The sequence below is a fragment of the Capra hircus genome, chromosome 22 (assembly GCF_001704415.2).
Source record: "Capra hircus breed San Clemente chromosome 22, ASM170441v1, whole genome shotgun sequence".
In the NCBI taxonomy this organism is placed as follows: Eukaryota; Metazoa; Chordata; class Mammalia; order Artiodactyla; family Bovidae; genus Capra; species Capra hircus.
Window position 1 is genome coordinate 43,402,954 of NC_030829.1, and position 20,766 is coordinate 43,423,719.

Genomic DNA, 20,766 nt, shown 5'->3' on the forward strand with positions numbered 1-20,766 from the left:
AGTAGACTCTACAGCCAAACTGTGCTTGAGTTTGAATATAAGTTTACCTCTTACTAGCAGTAGGATTCGGAGAAGGCGATGGCACCCCACTCCAGTACTCTTGCCTGGAAAATCCCATGGACAGAAGAGCCTGGTAGACTGCAGCCCATGGGGTTTCGAAGAGTTGGACACAACTGGGCAACTTCCCTTTCACTTTTCACTTTCATGCATTGGAGAAGGAAATGGCAACCCACTCCAGTGTTCTTGCCTGGAGAATCCCAGGGACAGGGGAGCCTGGTGGGCTGCCGTCTGTGGGGTCACACAGAGTTGGACACGACTGAAGTGACTTAGCAGCAGCAGCAGCAGTAGGATTTGGGGAAGTTAAAGTTTTCTGCATTCTTATTTATAACCCCTTTTACTTATAAATGAGAATAATAATAGTGCCAGCTTTATAGCAAGTACTCTTTAATTATGAGAATTAAATAAGTATATATATGTAAAGTATTTAACACTTCACAGTATATATTATGTAAAATTTAGCTATTTTTATATTCTCTCTCTGCCACCCTCACGAGGAAATGTTTACCATTCTATTACTATATATGTAGTAAAATGGATGTATGAATGAGTATTGTGATTTTTAAACTTTATACTAACTGGCATCATAGTCTAAGTATTCTCTTAACCTCCTTTTTTCATTCTAAATTTCTCAGATTCACTGCATTGACATGAACAGCTGTTGTACATTCCTGTTCACTTCTGTACTATATTCCATAGTGTGAATTAGAAGAAATGTAAATATATTTCTGTCAATGGGCATCTAAACTATTTCCAGTTTTTGCTATTGTGAAAAATGCTACTACCAACATGGTTGAGCATGTCTCCTGATACAGATTTGTAAAAAGAAAATTTTTCTAGCATATATATCTAGGTGAAAAACTGCTGGGTCACTAGATATATACAAGTTTAACATTATAATAAAGTCAACTTGTTCATTAAAATGGTTATATTATAGCATCACATGCTTTTATTAGAAGAGGTTTTAAATCAGTGATCTAAGCTTCCAATTTAAGAAACTGGCAAACAGAAGAGGAAATTAAACCTGAGGAAGGTAGAAAAATGGATACAATAAAGATAAGGGCAGAAAGCTATAGAACAGAAAGTAGAAAAAATAATTTTAAAAAATCTATTTTAAATATTTGATTCTTTAAGAAATCAATAAAGCTGATATATGTCTAGCCAAAATAATGAAAACAGAGAAAAGATACAAATTATCAGTATTGAGAATGAGATAAGTAACATCACTACTGATTCTACAGACATTAAAAGGATAATGAGGTAATGTTATAATGTTATGCCAATAAATGCAACAAATTAAATGAAACAGACAAATTACCCCAAAGACACAATCTAATGAAGTTAACATGAGAAGAAAAAGACCTGAAAAGCTATATAGCTAACAAAGAAATTAAACTTACAGTTTAAAACATTCCAACCACAACAAAAAGGACAGATCCAGATGATTTCACTAGTAAACTCTTAACAAGCATTTAAGACTAATCTTTCACGAACAGAGAAGCAAAAGCCTGAACGAAATATAAGTAAATCAAATCCAGCAATGTAAAAAAGGATAATACGTATAATCAAGTGGATTTTATCCCAGGAATATGAAGTTAGTTTAATATTCAAAACTCAATCAGTGTAACTCATCATATCAAGAACACAGCATCAGAGGTCTATTGCTCTACGGTGTCACCCACACTCGATGCTATCTAACTCCATGGGATTCTCCAGGCAAGAGTACTGGAGTGGGTTGCCATTTCCTTCTCCAGGGGATCTTCCCAACCCAGGGATTGAACCCGGGTCTCTTGCATTCCAGGCAGACGCTTTAACCTCTGAGCCACCTAAGGAGTTGATAATATATAATCAAGAATAATATAATTTCCAGAATAATATATAATCAAGGGGTAAGCTTTGCGATAAATATGATCCAAGTTCATTTTATGAAGACAAGGGGTAAAACGGTGAGAACTGTGGCAATCAGCAAAATGTTGTCACAACAGCTTCAAACTTTCAGCTAATAAATTCTGATTTAGAATAACAAAATTCAGAATGCATCCAAAATACATCTATACTTTAAATAGCCAAGAGATTAAAAACCACAAAGTATGAATTAATGAAAAATTTGCAAGTGACAGCAATAGAAAATGGAAAATATAATAAAAGTAACAATGTAAAACATACATAAAAATTATATCATTTTTTTATTTTGTGCACCTGCACTGCTTAAAGCTATATATAAAACTCAGACTTACCCAGCCCAACTCTGCAGATAATCAGAAAATTCAAAAGCAAAAGAAAGCTGACACATTAGGTGAGCTGAGTAACAGTATTAACTGCTACTATCAGGGTTATTGGAGGAGGCAATGGCACCCCACTCCAGTACTCTTGCCTGGAAAATCCCATGGATGGAGGAGCCTGGTGGGCTGCAGTCCATGGGGTCACAAAGAGTTGGACATGACTGAGTGACTTCATTTTCACTTTTCACTTTCATGCATTGGAGAAGGAAATGGCAACCCACTCCAGTGTTCTTGCCTGGAGAATGCCAGGGACAGGAGAGCCTGGTGGGCTGCCATCTATGGTGTCGCACAGAGTCGGACACGACTGAAGTGACTTAGCAGTTAGCATCAAGGTTATTACACAGTCATAAACCTGGAGCTATGACACTAATAACAGAAAATCAGAAAAGAAAAAGAGTATTCCCTTTTAACAAGTCTTTTTTAAAGCGGTTTTTAAAAAAGATTTTTTTTTTCCTCTAGTCCCAACATTCAGATACCTACACTCCAAATATTCTGTTCTGGGGAATAATATTCTGGCAGCAAGAGTCAAATATCAGAATTAAATACATATATATTTTATATTACACACACACACATATATATAAAACATGGTAACAGTAATCAGTAGAGCTACAATGAAATCTGTAATTTACTTACCTATACTTCCATGTTGCTATGACAAAGCAGTAGTAATATAGACAGTAAATAGTAAAACTAGGAAGCAATAATGACTAACTTTTATAATGGAATCACCTAATAATGGAAAATGCTTTTTAATCAGTTTCTCACATATTGTTCAGAAAGTTTATCTATTGTTATATCAGCTTTCAAAACCGATGCAGCTAAAACAAAGGATAAAATTTTGATACAATTCTCAAATCAGGTTAAGGGGGGGCAGGAATAAATGAACTATTAAAACCAAGAACAATAGGAATGATAAAGCTAAAAAAAAAATGAAAAAGAAAAACCACAATAATGTCAATAAACTTCACTGATGCTTCTCTGAAAACTCTGCCTCCATACAACTGACCATTATGAACAAAAACCTCAGCTTACAGCATCAATTTAAAACGGCAAGAGCAGTACTACTACATAAATTTTATGCTTTAAAATCTACATCTACTGAAGTAAGTACTGTCACTTAATATTTGCCTCTGACTGGGACATTCATATACAATATTCTCTTCATTATCCTTGTAACTTCTTTCACTTTTCATTCAAAACAGTAAATCTATACTTCTGACAATGTCAGAAATGGCATTTAAGTTTATTCCAGAATATAGAGTAACTGACGAAAAAATACCTTGAAATGAGGCACACAAGTGGAATCTTTTAATATGCCAAGAGAAAAACAATCTTGAAAATAAGAAATCATACTTGGGAAACTTCGAATTTTGTCTACTCACTATGAATCAAATCCTCACCATTTTCCTATCACTTTATTATTAAGTCCACCTTAATAAAGCAGATGGGTATTTCATAACCCACTGTAGAACATATCAGCCTAGTTATTAGGCTTATGTGGTTGGATTAAGGGGAAGCATGACTTTCTCCTAAATTACAAACCAAGCTTCTTAATCCCAGGGCTTGGGCCTTCGTTCCTTAAAGATTTCTGCCCTATTGCCCCATCAACACTTGTACTGTCACAGTCTTCCTAAAATGGAACCTGACAAGTTCACCACTGTCATTTAACCCCAACTGCCTGGTCCATCCAGTATTCGAGCTCCTTAACACACAACTGCCGCTAGACTATCCCTCTGGCTTCATGCCTTTTCACACAGACTTTTATACACCAAGGACACCTGTTACTTCTACCCTAAATCTTCAGGGTCCAATTCAAGCTTTCTCCACCTTAACCACATAGAGCTCTTAATTCCATTTAGAACTTAATTCTTCCCTAGTTGTTTATGGAGTTAGCTTTGGCTTCCCAATTAAACTACAATAAGCTCCTCGAAGATCAAAGTAACATCCTAATACTTTCATTATGCCCCACGTTGCCTAATTTGGCATATACACTCTTGGACATTTCCTGATTAACTAGATTTTCATCATATAACTTACTCAACTCCTTTAATTCTAAATCAAGCGTCATAGGCCAAGTATGCGAATGATTTTTTGTTCCTTTTAAAGGGAAACCATACAAACTTGGTAGTACTGGATAATGGATATTAATAAGATTATTTGAACTGTTTATACTCACAATACTTGTGTTACTAAATGTGTGGTTGTCTTTTCCAACACTACTTTTCCAGCTTTCTAATACAAGCTGTTCATTCGTGTTTGTGCTTAGTTGCTGAGTCATGTCTGACTCTTTGCGACCCCATGGACTGTAGCCCACCAAGCTCCTCTGTCATTGGGATTATTCAACTAAGAACACTGGAGTGGGTTTGCCATTTTACCTTCTCCAGGGTATCTTCCCAACCCAGGAATCAAACCAGGGTCTTCTGCATTGCAGGTGGATTCTTTAGCAGCTGAGCTATCAGGGGAGCCCCAATACAAGCTGAGTGTCCCACAGTTCAATTCTGACATTATCTGCCTAGAGTGAATTCCACATTCAAAAAGTTAAGGGCTCATTCCCACAAGACTGCCCCAGTCTAATGCCAGTCAAAGTCCCAGGTTGTCACTGACACCTCCAACAAGGATATAATTTAGGAACAGTCAAATGAAACAGTTGCAAAGAATAAGATATGGGGGAAAGGGCAGGAAGGTTCCATGTCTTCTCAGCTGAGCCACCCTTCGAGGACCTTGATGTGATCACCAACCCAAAAGCTCCCAGAACCTCACTGTTCAAGAGTCTTTATAGAATTCAGACTTCATTCAGCCTGCTACCCCTCCTCTTCCCAGAGATGGTAAGCAGGTCTCACAGTTCCAGCCCTCTAATCACTTATTCTTTCTGGTGACCAGCATCATCCTGACCAGCACCAGCTATCCAGGGTCTCCCGGCCACCAGTCATCTTATTAACATACAAAAGACACTCTTATCGTTCGGGAGATTCCAAGAGTTTTAGTTGTGTGACAGGAACCTCGGACAAAGACCAAATATTTTTTTACTGTGTCACACTACTTCTTTAACACATTCAAAAAAGTTCCAAGGTGTCAAATAATTTACTTAGTTGAGGAGACTCTAAAGACAGATATTCAAAGGAGAAAAAAACCTTTTTAATCATGAAAAAGCATACTTATGAAAAATAAGCTTATAGGTCTTACTGTGGAAACACACCAACTAAAAATACAAAGAAAAATTAAAATAGATACAAGTTATTGAGTGCAGATCTCCCTACACTTACAATGATGTTACATCCCAATAAACCTATTGTAAGTTGAAAACGCATTTCATACATCTAACCTACTGAACATCATAGCTCAGTCTAGCCTACCTTACACGTGTTCACAACACTTAAGTTAGCCTACAGTTGGGAAAAACCATCTAACACAAAGCCTATTTTATAATGAAGTGCCAAATACCTCATGTAATTTATTGAATACTATACTGAAAATGAAAAACAGAAGGGCCGTGTGGGCACAGACGGTTGTAATCGTATTGGCTGTTGACCCTTGTGATCGCATAGCTGACAAGGAGCTGTGGCTCGCTGTCACTACCCCTGTATCCCAAGGGAGTACCATACCACATATTGCAGGAAAAGATCAAAACCCAAAATCTGAAGCACTGTTCTACTGAATCTATGATCACTGTCATACCATCATGAAGTAAAAAAATCCTAAATCGAACTACGCTAAGGCAGAGACTGTGCTCATTCCATGCCAAGCATTCTGCTAACTGCTTTATGTGAATTCTCACGATCTCTATGACGATCCAACAGGGCAAATCCCACTATTATCCTTCTTTTACAGATGAGGGAAAAGGAGACACAGAAGACTCCCCAAGGTCACCGTCTGGCAAGCAGTGCAGCCAGGATTCCAACTAAGGTAGCCCAACCCTAGAACTCCCACCAGCAGTGTTCCACTAACCCAAAGATTTGACAGTGGCTTTATTCTCCCCTCCTCAATTCTGCTAACTTCTGGGTTTGCATTTCCCAGATTACATCATTCTCTTTAGGCTTTTCTGACTTAAATACACACGATTCCCTGGGGCTGGAAAGTGCTGCTCTTTTTTATACAGAGAGTAAAAAACTCACTCTTCAAACAGTAGCTTAAAGACAACTTTCTCTGGGATGTTCACTTCACTCCTTCCATATTTTCTACCCCCAATCCTAGAATAAGGAATACATCACTCCCTTAGCTCCTTGGTAACAGTGATTCATAAATACCTCTATTGTTGGACTTATCTGTATTGTAACTGTATTTTTCAGTACTACCTACTGGGCACTATCTGGTGGCTTAGTGGTGAACAACCCGCCTGCCAATGCAGGAGACTCAGGTTTGATCCCTGGGTCGAGAAGATGCCCTGGAGATGGAAATGGCAACCTACTCCAGTATTCATGCCTGGGAAATCCCATGGACAGAGGAGACTGGCAGGCTACATACAGTTCATGGGGTCGCAAAGGAAATCAGACACAACTTAGCAACTAACAACTGGGCACCACCCTGCTCTGTCTGCACACGAGACACTGAGATACTTGTTAAAGACCAGGGACGGTCCCAGTTTAAGCACAACTATGAATACTTCCTTAGTCAAGGCAACATCATTCATTCTAACAATAGCTTACCATGCTCTATCAGCCTGAATATACAAGAGATTCACTGGTGAGTAAAATTATTATCTTAAGATCTCCAGGTTCAGATTGAGACTTATACAATGCACCTTTCCAACCATTTCTCAAATCCCACATGAAGACTTTGGTACTACAACTTCTCAGTAATACCAAAATTTTGTCACTACTTCCTTAGTATCAATATCTTACTCTTGGTTAGACTTTTGTTTCAACAAATGTAAAGTTTCGAAACACACTCTCTGTCTACTAAATTTAATAAACAAAAGTCTAACCAAGAGTATAAGGCATTCACACTAAGAAACTAGTGACAAAACTTAAGCCACACCGTACTTCAAAAGCTCTGCTGGTCCTACCCACTTTGAACTCTACACTCTTCCACTTCCTTACACACTACTTGGTTTCACAAGTCTATTACAGCATCTAATATCTCTTTTTCCACAGGAGTTTTTTTTGAGATTTAATTCACATACCATACAATTCACCAATTTAAAGTGTACAGTTCAGAGCTGTGCAACCATCAATCACAATTTTATAACATTTTGATCATCCCCAAAAGAAACCTGTACCAATTTAGCAGTCACTTCATGTATTTATCAGCCAGGGTTCTCTAGAGAAACAAAGCTAAGAGGATGTAGATGTGTGCGTGCACACACACACACACACACACACACACATACACACACACCATATACATATATACATACAGAGATAAAGATTTATTTTAAGGAATTAGCTCCTGTAACATGCTAGGGGCCATCAAGTCTGAAATCTCCAGGGTAGGCCAGCAAGCTAGAGAAGGAAGAGCTGCTACTGCAGCCTGGAATACGATGGCCCTCTGAAGGCAGAATTCCTTCTTGGGAGGAACCTCAGTCTTTTTTCTTTAGGCTTTCAACTAATTGGATAAGGCTCACTCACATTCTTGAGGGTAATCTGCTTTATTCAAAGCCTACTGATTTAAATGTTAATCACATTTTAAAAATACCTTCACAGCAACATCTAGACTGATATTTAACCAAAACTGGACACCCTGGCCTCTCCAAGTTTACACATAAAATTAACCATCACACTTCCCGTTACTTCCTGCTCCTCATAACCACTAATCTACCTTCCTTCTGTGGAACTGCCTATCCTGTTGTTATTGTTGTTGTTTAGTAGCAAAGTTGTGTTCAACTCTTTGCAACCTATGGACTGCAGTATACCAGGATTCCCTGTCCTTCCCTGTCTCCCGGAGCTGGATCAAACTCACGTCCATTGAGTGGGTGATGCCATCCAACCATCTCATCCTCTACTGCCCCCTTCTCCTACCTTCAATCTTTCCAGCATCAGGGTCTTTTCCAATAAGCTGCCTATCCTACACATTCCATGTGTGTTAGTTGCTCAATGATGTCCAACTCTTTGCAACTCCATGGACTCCCCTGTCCATGGAATTCTTCAGGTAACAATACTGAAATAGGTTGCCATTTCCTTCTCCAGGGGATCTTCCCAATCCAGGGATCACACGTGGGTCTCCTGCATTACAGGCAGGTTCTTTACCAACTGCATGTAAATAAAATTAAACCATATGTGGCCTTTCGTGTCAGCTTCTTGCACTTAACATAGTGTTTTCAAGGTTCATCCATGTTATTCCATGTTATCAATATTTCATTCCTTTTAATTGCCAAATAATATTTTTTTATATAGTATACCACACTTTATTTATCAACTCATCAGTTGATGGATAATGAGTAGTTTCTTTTTTTTTTTTCTACTATGAATATCTGTACAAGTTTTTGTGTGGACATATGTTTTGATTTCTTCTGGGTATATACATAGAAGTAAAATTGCTGGTTTATATGATAACTCTATAACATTCCCTTTTACTAAGCAAACTTTCCCAAAAAATTCAAAGCTATAGATTTCATTTATTCTACAACCAGCTACCACAGCTATACTAGTAACATACAACATGATCTTACCTTCCATCCCTGAACTTTTGATGTGAAAGGAAATTTATAATTGGCATTTAATAATATAATTATTTCTACATTTAAATAGTTAAAAAACACATTAATTCATTGTTTTCTAAATTAGATTTACTTATGGGAGAGCTTCATATATACAATTTAAAATACAACCCCAAACATATTATACTTAGAAATTACCCAGTGAAGGATGGAGAGAAGGGAACTCTTATACACTTTTGGTGGGACTGTAAATTAGTGTAGCCACTGTGGAAAACAGTATGAATATTATTCAAAAAACTAAGACTAGGACTACGATCAGTTTGTCTAGTCAAGGCTATGGTTTTTCCTGTGGTCATGTATGGATGTGAGAGTTGGACTGTGAAGAAGGCTGAGTGCCGAAGAATGGATGCTTTTGAACTGTGGTGTTGGAGAAGACTCTTGAGAGTCCCTTGGACTGCAAGGAGATCCAACCAGTCCATTCTGAAGGAGATCAGCCCTGGGATTTCTTTGGAAGGAATGATGCTAAAGCTGAAACTCAGTACTTTGGCCACCTCATGCGAAGAGCTGACTCATTGGAAAAGACTCTAATCCTGGGAGGGATTGGGGGCAGGAGGAGAAGGGGACGACAGAGGATGAGATGGCTGGAGGGCATTATAGACTCGATGGACGCGAGTCTGAGTGAACTCTGGGAGATGGTGATGGACAGGGAGGCCTGGCGTGCTGCGATTCATGGGGTCGCAAAGATTCGGACACGACTGAGCAACTGAACTGCCATACGATCCAGCAATTCCAATCCTTGGCATATAGCCAAAAAAAAACAAAAAAGGGCTAATTCAAAAAGACACATGGACCCCAAAGTTCATAGCAACATTATTTACAATAGCCAAGATATGGAACCAACTTAAGTATCCACCAACGGATGAATGGGTAAAGAAGATTTGGTACAGACATACAATGAAATATTACTAAGCCACAAAAAAGAATGACATTTTTCCATATGCAACAACATGAATGGACCAGGACGGTACTATGCTTCGTGAAATAAGTCAGAAAGAGAAAGACCAATACTGTATGTTAACACTTATACATAGAATCTAAGAAATAAAGCAAACCATTGAATATAACAAACAGACACACAGATACAGAGAAGAAAATAGTGGTTACCAGCGGGGAGAAGGAAAAGACTGGAGTAGGAGATTAAAAGGTACAAACTACTATCTACAAAATAAATAAGCTATAAGGACAATTGTACAGCACAAGGAATACAGTCCATTTTTTATAACAACTTCAAATGGAGAATAATCTTTAAAAATCGTGAACTACTATTATATACCTGAAACATATTTTGCAAATCAACTATACCTCAATAAAGTATGTTTATAAATTATCTAATGAAAAAGAGTAGTTTTTAGCATATTATAAAATATACTATATAAAGTATAATATACCTTTTTTTAGTATATTATACTATCTGAACAGTGATACTATAATATCTTTACATGTAGAGTTGTTTTCTTTTTCAAATTGTAAAAATTTAAGTGGTGAATAAATACTGTTTGAGGAACTGACCTTCAATTACAACTCTACACAGATTTACTATAAAAAATATCTATGAGTTAACAGACAATAAGGTTTTTATTTCAATTTTTTTCTTTCAGTATATTGCTCACTAACTGGTTGGTGATGAGATTAACGATGACTGTGTAGAGGTGCTGAGGTAATAAGCAACAGAGTGATCAAGAGTATGCATTTTGCAATCAAATGACTGGAGTTCGAACCCTGACTTCACCACTACCTGTATTACCCTGAAAAAAATTCCTTCGACTCCCTGAAACTTAGTTTACTCACCGTGAGGATAATAATAGTACCTACTGCATAAGTCTGTTGTGAGGATTAAATGAGATAACATACATAAAACTCAGTATACTACCTGGTAAGCACTCAATGAAGTGATATTAATTTTACAGCAGTCTAGATGCTGGTCTTAACTTAGAGCATATTAACACATTTTAGATAAGCTTATCACAATTCACTTGATATCATCAGGTAACAAGTACATTCAGAATTATGATCCAATTGCTTAAGAAAAAAAAAGCCAACAAAAAACTATTTATCTATATACCCAAGTAGACAAATGCACAGTAGAAGTTCTGAAAACTACATACCAAGCTAGTAACAATGGTTACTTCTAGAAGGTAAAAGGTATCTATGTGAAAGATGATGCACATATACTCCACATACTTCCCTATTGCTTCAATTTTTATAACAATGTATCCTGTTACTTGTACAAGTAAAAAATAAGAAAATAAATAGCTTGAAAGTCCATATTTGAAATTTATTTCTACTTGGCTCAGCTAGAATAAGTCAGTAGTTATAAATGTAGATAAAACCGTAAACCTGAAAGTACAGATAAAACCTTAAAGCAAATAAATAAGAAAACAAACTTTCCTACATTTTTAAAGTCTAATCCAGATTATACATTTCACAAAGGATTCAGCAGAATCACCAAAGTCTTCCACGCTTTTAAATACCTACACAAACTTTCCTTTTTCCTCTACACCTGTCAGTTGTTCTCTTTATAAAGGATTAAAAATTTACATGGGAAACAAGTTTTTCCAAGGCCATTTCATTTATTTGCATAAACACTCAAATCCAAATCAGTTGCCAGAATGCCATCTTAGGAAAAAATGCATTTATTGCTAGGAGTAGTAGGGGGATGTTTAAAAAACGCTAGCTGACTCAGAAAAATAATTCACTCAGACTCTCAGTCTTTGGAAGTTTGTCATACAACAAGTTTCTCAGTCATACTCCCAGAAAATAATAGATTAGATTACCCTTAAAGAGAGCAAAAGACAGATTTTCATTATAATTGTTAACTCCATAATAAGATAGTTTAGAATAAATGTCTAGCAGCTAGCTTCTATTTCAGAGGGAAACGATCTAGATTCTGGTTCCACCTCTCCATAGCTACTAAGAGATGACCTTGGGCAAATAACCTCTAAAGAGCAAACTCTTTTCACCAAATGGAGCCAGTCTTCAGTTGCTCTACCTACCTCTTACGTGTTATACAGATCAAATGAAATAAGAAAGTATGCTGAATATTATTAAATCCTTAAAAGTATTATTTTGCATGAGAATGGCTATAAATATAATGGCTCAAAATTATATCACCAACCACAAGATTATCTAAGATACCAAAACATCTGGCAAAGTGCCTTGCACACTGCAAATTCTCAATGAGTAATGATTTATACAAACAGTACCTATTGGAAATTGAGTCTGTGATCTCAGATTGAGAACTAACTCGAATGACCTTCTGCTCTCTGACCCTCCTCAGGGTTTGCAGAAACAGAGACTGCTTCATTGTTCATTTCACTCATTCAAACATTTATGTACTGTCTAGTCCTTTGTTCTCAAGAGCACACATCTGGCTGTGTGCATCACAGTTATTTTCTTGTTTGTGTCTCATAATGAAATTATATACAAAGTTCTATGGGAACACAGAGGAAGAAGCAATTAATTCTTCAGTTAGTGGGAGTAGGGAAAGGTTTCACACTGGAACTGGGCCTCAAGGGACAAAGGGGAAAAGTCATTCTGGAAGACAAAATAGCTTAAAAAAAAAGAAAGGAAGGCACTTTTCCAAGGAACAGTGAGGACTGTCACATAGCTACTGCAGAGTCGGGGGCAAAGGGGAAAAAAAAAAGAGTAACAGAACACAAGAGCTGGAAAAAAAAACGGAAATGAGAGATGGATTTTGAAGGCTTTGCATATCATGCTAAAAATCAATGGGGGGGGAAATTAACAGTATAGCAACCTAGATTTTGAATAGGGGTATATAAATTGCTCATCCACTGACACTGGCAGTGAGAGAAGCACGGGCAGGAGTCTCTAGAACACTTCTGCAGCTAACAAATGCCACCATTTTTCTCAATTCAAGTAGCTGACATATATCAAGAACCAATCTCACAATCTTTTCACTTAAAACTCTGAATGACAGACACCCTCCTCCCTATTTATAAAAAAGAATAGATACTAAGCTTTAACATAAATACCATTTGAGAAAACCAAACAGGAGCCTGAGAAGGTAAAGAGTAAATTCAACCAAGGGAGTAAAGTCAAATAAGCAGAACAAAAATGTTTAAAGTGTATACACAGTCCATATTTTAAACAATGGATGGATAAGATGGATAAAATATTTCATTAACTTTCCACTACTGTGAAAAGTAAGACAGAAGGAAATGATTATGTCCTGTGGATATATAATCAGGCCTTCCAAACATGTTTACATTAATCCGTATTAAACATGTCAAATACATGTCTTTTTCACAAAAATCAGCTCTTTCTGACCTTTATAACTTCTGTCAACAACCACAATAAAAAAATTAGGCATCTGTTGAAACAAGACACAAATAAACAAAATCAATGAATATAGGATCTGCCACTCTCCCCCAAAACTGAGGCCAGGATCTCTGCAGTCATATAGGAAGAAGACAAAAGAAAACAACCCTGGTTGTCAAATTCTGGAGATTCCTCCCTTGCAGTGACTTTCTTGCAGTGTCCTTGAAACATACCACATCATTCCTGCTTCTATGCCTTTACTTGAGGCATTAGATTTCTTCCCACCCAAAACTCCTTTCTGACTGATTCTGGCTGTCTACATTCTGCCCTATTCAGAAAGTCCTAAGGTCTTAGCTCAAACTGCATCTCATCCATGAAATCCTCCCTACAATCTCCAGTCCATATGGCACTTCTCTCTTTGCTGAAGTCCTAACAGACAACACACTTGTCTTTTTTTCACTTTCTGGCATTTAGTCATTTTCATTCCTACTGTGAACCTGGCCTGTACCCCTACAAAATGGCATCATATCTAAGGTTTCACAAAGCCCTGGAATAGCAGAGTGATTAAGTGCTTGGATTCAGGACTTCTCTTGTGGCTGGGTGGTTAAGACTTCGAGCTTCCACTGCAGCTGGGGGCGGGTTCCATCCCTGATCAGAGAACTAAGATCCTGTGAGACAGAGGCCAAAAAGTCTTAGCCACTGGACCAACCAAGGAACTCCCACCTATCTTAAATAGATACTTAACTATTAAATAAGCTAACATGTAAAGTATTTAGAATAGCATGGTAACAGAGTAAGAAATAACTTAGTACAAAATAACTTAAGCTACTGGTTACCCATTTCCCTTGTTCCAGGTCACTCTACACATTGTTTTATCACTCGTAAATTATGGTTTGGTACGTCAGTGCTCTGCACAGAACTCTCCCTGTCTTTCCATATCCCATGGGTCCACTTCCTTGAAAAATAAATAAAGGCACTCCACAACTTGTCTCCACACTCTCTACTCAGCTTCAGTTACTCAACATCTACTTCCTAAGAAATAAAAGAAAACACATAAGGCAGAGACCCTCTTCTCCAGGGTCTGACAACTAATCACAAAAACAAGGCACAAACATGAAAACATACACACGACGAATGTTCTCTCACAGCTACTATCATAGCAACTCTCCAAAAGGACCCTTCAGTCCAACAAAATCAGCTTCCGTGTCTGTTTTATTCCACCTTCATCCTCTCATACAAACACAAGCCAGAAAAGCATCTTCTCTTTACCTGTACCTATCCATTCCTATTTTAAAGTCTCAAATACCATCCTTCTCTTGCCATTTAAACTTAAATAATACTATCTCCAATCAACTGTTGTCAAGGTGCTTAGTCACCCTCTCCATCTGAAATATAAACTCCTAAAGAGGGGTAACAATTTCTCACCAATTCTTATGATTTTTCTCCCCCTCCCCTCACCCACCACTATGCCCTCCACTAAAACAGATCAAGATAGAAGAGGTGCTCAAGAATGTGTTGAATTTAAATTTAAAAAGTGAAACTGGAAGTAGACAACTACTACTAGTACTTACTACTTGGTAAACTACAGTGAGACTGGAAATAGACTGCTGTGTCAACCACTAGACTATCACTGGTTCACAAAGATTGAAATCAAACAGGGCCACCCAAATCAGGAGGCAGTCCTGACTTTCTAGCTCTTCTACATAACCACCATATGGACAGATTTGCTTGCTCAGTGGTACCTTGAGTCAACAGAGAAATTATAACATGCTATTATCTGCCATCTAATTTGAAGAGTCTGACCTCCAAACAGGAGTGAAAGATGATACACAGGGCCAGAATCCAAGCCGGGCAATATCCACCTGCTACATCACTGAGTAGATGATTTGGGGAAGCTTATTAAATTCCACTTTGTGCCAAACCTGTCACCAGGTTTTAAATACCATTAAAACATTCCTTGAACTTAGCATTAAAAAGTGTCACCGAGCTCTCCCATCTGCCTACACTTTGCAGATTTCCTACAATAAACATGTATTGCTTGACTAATCAGAAAGTTTTAAGTGGCTATTATTTCTTTCAGCTTTTAAAGGTCTTCCCTTAATGGCAAATGCAGAATGCAACACTCATAAATTGAAAGTTAACCAAAGGGCATATTACCCCAATTCTCCACTTCCCAGGTAAGGTGACAATTTGGACAAAATCGTCAACTTCATGTGTTTCAATTTAAAAAATTACTTCCACACATGCCATCACACGAAAGAAAAAAATGTTGCACTACCTTCCTAAGATTTCACAGCACTACAGCAAATTGCAAAGACCTGCCTAGATGGTTCCCTCGTCTCTCCACTCCAAACACCCTCTTCTCTAAGATCTGAGCCCTTATTAAGGGCAAGCAACAGGGTGCTAAGTGATTTACATGATTACCTGAATCGTGAAAACAATAACAGATACTATTATTATCCCCAGAAGAGACATCTGAAGTGTAAAGCAGGTTGAGGAAAAACAAACAAACTTACCTGAGGCAATGCATACAGAAGGAGGGGATTCTACTATTATACAAAGAAATTTGCTAGGAATATATATATTAGGCCCTGGGGACTTTTGTTATGATACAATTATAACAAATCTTTATACTAGAAATTTCATACAGAGAAAACAGTAAGTGATACTTGGTCAAACTGTGGGTTTTCTCTGTAACTATGTACCTTACAATATATGGCACATAACAGATGCTCAATAAAAACCTACTGTCTGTTCAAACCTAAATTTTAAGTAGTTAATTCCTAGAGCAATTTGATCACATGGCAAGATCTGACAGGTTATTTGTTTTAACTAGATTAGGTGGTACAATAATCAATAGTTATATCGAACCCTAAAGGCCTCACATCCTGAGTATGTTTTAGCTAATAAAAGCAAGAAAGACAAAAAAAATTCAAATGGTAGAAATAGGCTGTGATCCTTTTAAGATGAGGTTTTCTAATAAATTACATTCAAAAGTTTAATGTATCATATTAATTTATACAAAAAACACTTATTATTGATCTATTCTTAGTCATCTCAAAATAACCAATTATCCAGGTTTTAGTATAACTATGAAAAGCACTGTTCATGTAATCACTGTTTTTCAACTAAGTAAAAAAAAAAAATCTGAGCCTCCTTTAAGTACTGAATCAGAATAAAAAAGGTGCATGTGCAATGTACTTTAAGCAAACTTATTATCTGATTAAGTTGCACCTTAACTGTTACTCAGGGACATAAAAAGACAAAAATGTAAAAGCTGGTTAAGGCAACTAGCTGGTAACTGCTGTCTGAATTTGTCTGCTGGAAAGACGAGTTCTTTAAATAACTATTGGTAATCTATGAGGTCTTTCAGGCACCCAAACTTTAGTTCCCAGGGAGAAAAAAGGATCTGTTCCACAGGTAAGGAGCATCTGGTGTTACACAGAAAAATAACACACTTTTTAGTTCTCATTCTACATACAGAGTAGGATATAGATATTATGCAAGCACAGAGCACTTGGGCAATCTTTTCCTCCTTTCTGTGAACAACCATTTATATAATAATTCCTTGATTCAGGAGTATTCCTTTCTCTCTTCCTTTTCAGGCTCATGCTCAGATTTCCTTCATTTCAAAACACAACTCTTCTAAGATTTAAATTCTTCTTTTAAAAAAGACTTAATCATTAAACTCAGCAAGAGGGTCCAAAAAGTCAGGAGGTAAAACCGGAGATACTATTAGTCTTACATAACTTAATTCTAAGTTGGAACGGATTCAGTAGCTTAACTAAAACTTGCGATTTAAGCACAAAGATGAGCTCTTTAGTGTATTCTCCACATACAAAGAGTTTTAAAATTGAAAGGGTCTTTTTACTCAATTTTTTTTTCTTGTATTAAGACATAAGCATCTACATGTACAGTTAATTAGGGTGCCAACATAAAAATGCTAAAATACTCACACATAATGAGAACTAAATTCATCCTATAACATCTAGGTAATGCAATAATCGATAGAGCTGGATATACTTTCAGAAAATAATTTTAACAATGATTTCTAAGTATGCATTAGCTGTTTTTAAAAAGTGCTGAAGGGCACATCAACAGCGATTTTCAAAAGCAATTGGTATCTGTTCACCCAACTTGCAAACAAAACTCTGAAATTATAAACTTATAGTTGTTCATGCTTAATTAAATTAGCTTTGATAACTGCAAATTACTCCTTCATGGGTAAATACATATCAAACCTTTTAAAAATGTAAATTTACACAAACACTGTCCTTTGCTAGAAAGGTCCTCAGTTAAAAGCTATGGTGTTAACTACATCTCATCACTGAGACACTTGAGCCCCAGGATAGTACCGGCCACAGATTCCCTGCATTGCTCTGCGAAGTGCTGCTTTCTTCATCAAGCACTGAACTGCAAATTCACCTCTCGGAAAAGAATGAAAGCAAGAAGCCAAGTTTCACTATCTAGCTTTCTAAAACGCATTAGGGCTTAGGATTTCACTGGGAATGACCACGTTATCAAGATGCCATCGCCCTCTCGAGGCATTTAATTACAATTCCTTCTCTGTTTTCCATTCAATCACTAGAAACAGGCACACAAAAAGTTGGGTTTCCCCGCCTGGCTGAAAAGTCTCCTCTGGGTGCAAACCCTGGGATCCTGCATACATTTACGCAGAAAGCGCCAAGGGAAACGAAAAGCAACGATTGTTAGACACCTTAATAACATTACCTTTCCCGTCTTGTGATCAAACCAGACGAGAGCATGGTTCCTGGACAGCACTTTGCAATCAAAGGTAGCATTATTCTGCGCTGGTCGACAGCGGGCCACGGAGCGGCCAATTTTAATGGGCTCGTCCAGGTAGACATGACGCTCCTGAAACGGGTGTGAGTTCGGGCGGCAAGTGAAGATGGCCAAGGCTGACGGCATCGAGGACAGACTTGGGGGTGTCTCTCCTACCAGGGACAAAGAGGAGTTCCACCGGATCCGAGCTGCCCTTCACAAGCCTAGACCCCCTTATCCACCCCCGCAATTTTAAATTAAAGCAAACTGTACATTGTCTAAGCATAACCAGTGAACATCAACAACTCTTCACTTGGGTGGGAAGACAAGCCAGAGCAAGCCCCATCACCTCCTTGAAAACCCAGCAGCGCCTTGATCACCCAAAAGTCCCCAACTGGCGGCTTTCAGTCCATCTCCTTCCCTGGGAAGTAAAGGCTCAAACATCGGACAGCTTCGGCCCAGAAAACTCCTGGAAGACAGTTTGGGGGCTGGAGGTATCCAAGCAGATGAGTCACACGCCAATTCTTGTGTTTTGTTTGGGATCGTAGCCGCTTTTCCCCCTCGGTGGCGGAAATGTTGCAGCACTGCAGCATGAAGGAAGGGTCGGTGCGGCCAGAAGGGTCCTTGCGGGCGGAAGAAAGGTGCGGCTGAGCACCCCTGGGCGGCCACCGCCCGTCCTCGAGGGCCTCGGGAGTGGTGGGACAAGGCGATGGAGGAGGCGACGGAGGGCTCTAGACGGCCAGCGGGACAGTCTGCATTGCCCCTGCTGCCCGGAGGCCGCCCGGGAGGTGGCACCGGGTGCCCGGACCGCCCGGGCTCAGGCGGCGGTGGCTGGGGTCCTTGGCACGAGGAGCTGGGGCCGACGGGGGCGCGGGCAGCGGCCGAGGCGGGACTCCCGGGCACCTGGCGGGCGTCTCCGCGACCAGGGCGGGGATCCGGCTCCGCAGGCGGGTGCGAACCGAGCAAGGCGCGACCCGGAGGGAGGCTCCGGGGTCTTGGGCCGCAGGAAGTTGGTCCCTGGACGCCTGGGCTCCCGGCTGGTGCTCAGCACACCGGTCGCCTCTTCTCAGGGTCGCCCCCGCGAGGGTCGCATCTCAGGGGCAGCAGCCGAAGCTCCGGGCGGACGAGGAGGTGGGGGAGGGAGGCTGGCCCGGAGATTGGGGGAGAGGCCTGGAGGCCCCGGGTTGGGTCCGCCGCAGCCTCCACCACTCGCGGCCGGTGAGACACGCTCAGGCTGTGACCGACGAGGCAGGAAACTTTCTGACCTGAGGGGGAAAACATCAAAACAAACGGCCGTCAGGCGCCGGTGCCCGCCCGCCTCAGCCCTCGCCCCTCTCAACCCACCCCAGCCAAACCCCGCGACTGGTCACGACCTCGGCCGACCTCTCTGCGGACGGGCTCAGGGGATTGGGAGCCCGGACGCCGCGACGGGTCCACCTTCCCTTGGCCCCGCCGCCTCAGCTTACCTTGCCAGCGCCAGCCGCCATAGTGACTCTGACTGAAACCTACCCGGTGCACCGCCACGGGAACGCGCACCCTTCAAGGGCCCTCCTACCCCCTCTCCCGCGCCGTAGTCGGGGCGTCACGTGACCGAAGCCGCTGAAGCCATATTGCTCAAGGGCAGAAAAGAGGGCAAGCCAATTTTCAACAAGCCTCCAAACGCCATCTTAGTTAAGGGTTAGACGCTTCAAAACCGTGGGGCAACCTTTACTACCATTTTGGTTAAGGGCAATAAAAATTTTTTTGACTTGTTGAAGGTTTTCTAAACGTAACTTGCCAACTTCCTACTTTACCATCTTGGTAAGAAAGCGCCTGCTTTTCCTACATTTTATTCACTATAGTCCTCGTTGAAAATACAAATGAGCATGGAGGACAAACTCATCCGAAGGAGATGTTATTAGCATCCATCTTAGCTGTGGGCAGCACAGTCCCCCACAGCTGCCCTAGGTGTGAGCAATTAAATTCCCACAAGCCTTAGGATTTGTGCATCTAAGGTCCATTCTCCCCTTCCCAGGTATCCTTCCCGGAGGAAAACTTTCTTAGTCCCTGCATTCCATTTCAAATGACCTTACTGTAAACTGGGCCTATCTTGTCCCCCAGGGCTCCTAACTCAGATTCTACCCCGAAATGAGTGTTATATCAGAAAAGTTAACATCGCGTTGCTTCCAGAAAGAGGTCGAACAATTTCGAATATGAAGACAGAGGTTAAAAAAAAAAAAAAGAAGACGACGACAGAGGTATTTCCTGCACTCAAAATAGTAAGGTAGATAAGGAGTCATTAGTCTCAACAGGGAAAGACTTCGCTAAATCTAAACGAAATTTTCAAGAAAAAGATAGACGAAAAGAGCCATACTCATTTAGAATCAGTGGTGACTTCATTCTTCAGATTCCTTTGACAACAGGCTTCACCACTGTGTGACCTTGGGCACATTTCTAAACCAAGCCTCGTTTTGTCATCAATTACATGGAGATAATACTTAACTCACCTGTTGTGAGAATTCAAGGTAGTAATCCATTTGCTCATAAAAGAGTAAGGGACAGTGCATTTCAATTCGTATATACAGAATTGAGGCCCGGCCCCAAGCTCGGTCCTGAACCCTGGAAACACGTAGGTGCATAAAACCTTAAATTTTTCTTCTGAGATTACACCTGAGTACTATGAGATAGGGATGGGGAGAGAAGGGTGACAAACAGAGGTAACTTCACTTTGAT

General features: G+C 39.6%; 1 protein-coding gene across 20 annotated transcripts in view; it reads right to left on the reverse strand.

The window, feature by feature from the left end:
- Positions 1-18,607, reverse strand: part of SLMAP (sarcolemma associated protein) — a 160,504-nt gene extending 141,897 nt beyond the window's left edge. For all 20 annotated transcript variants that reach the window (XM_005695817.3, XM_013973602.2, XM_005695811.3 and 17 more), the window contains exon 1: positions 18,004-18,607. In XM_005695817.3, the coding sequence (XP_005695874.1) occupies positions 18,004-18,201 (198 nt within the window). In that variant the 5' untranslated portion in view covers positions 18,202-18,607. The remainder of the gene's footprint in view (positions 1-18,003) is intronic.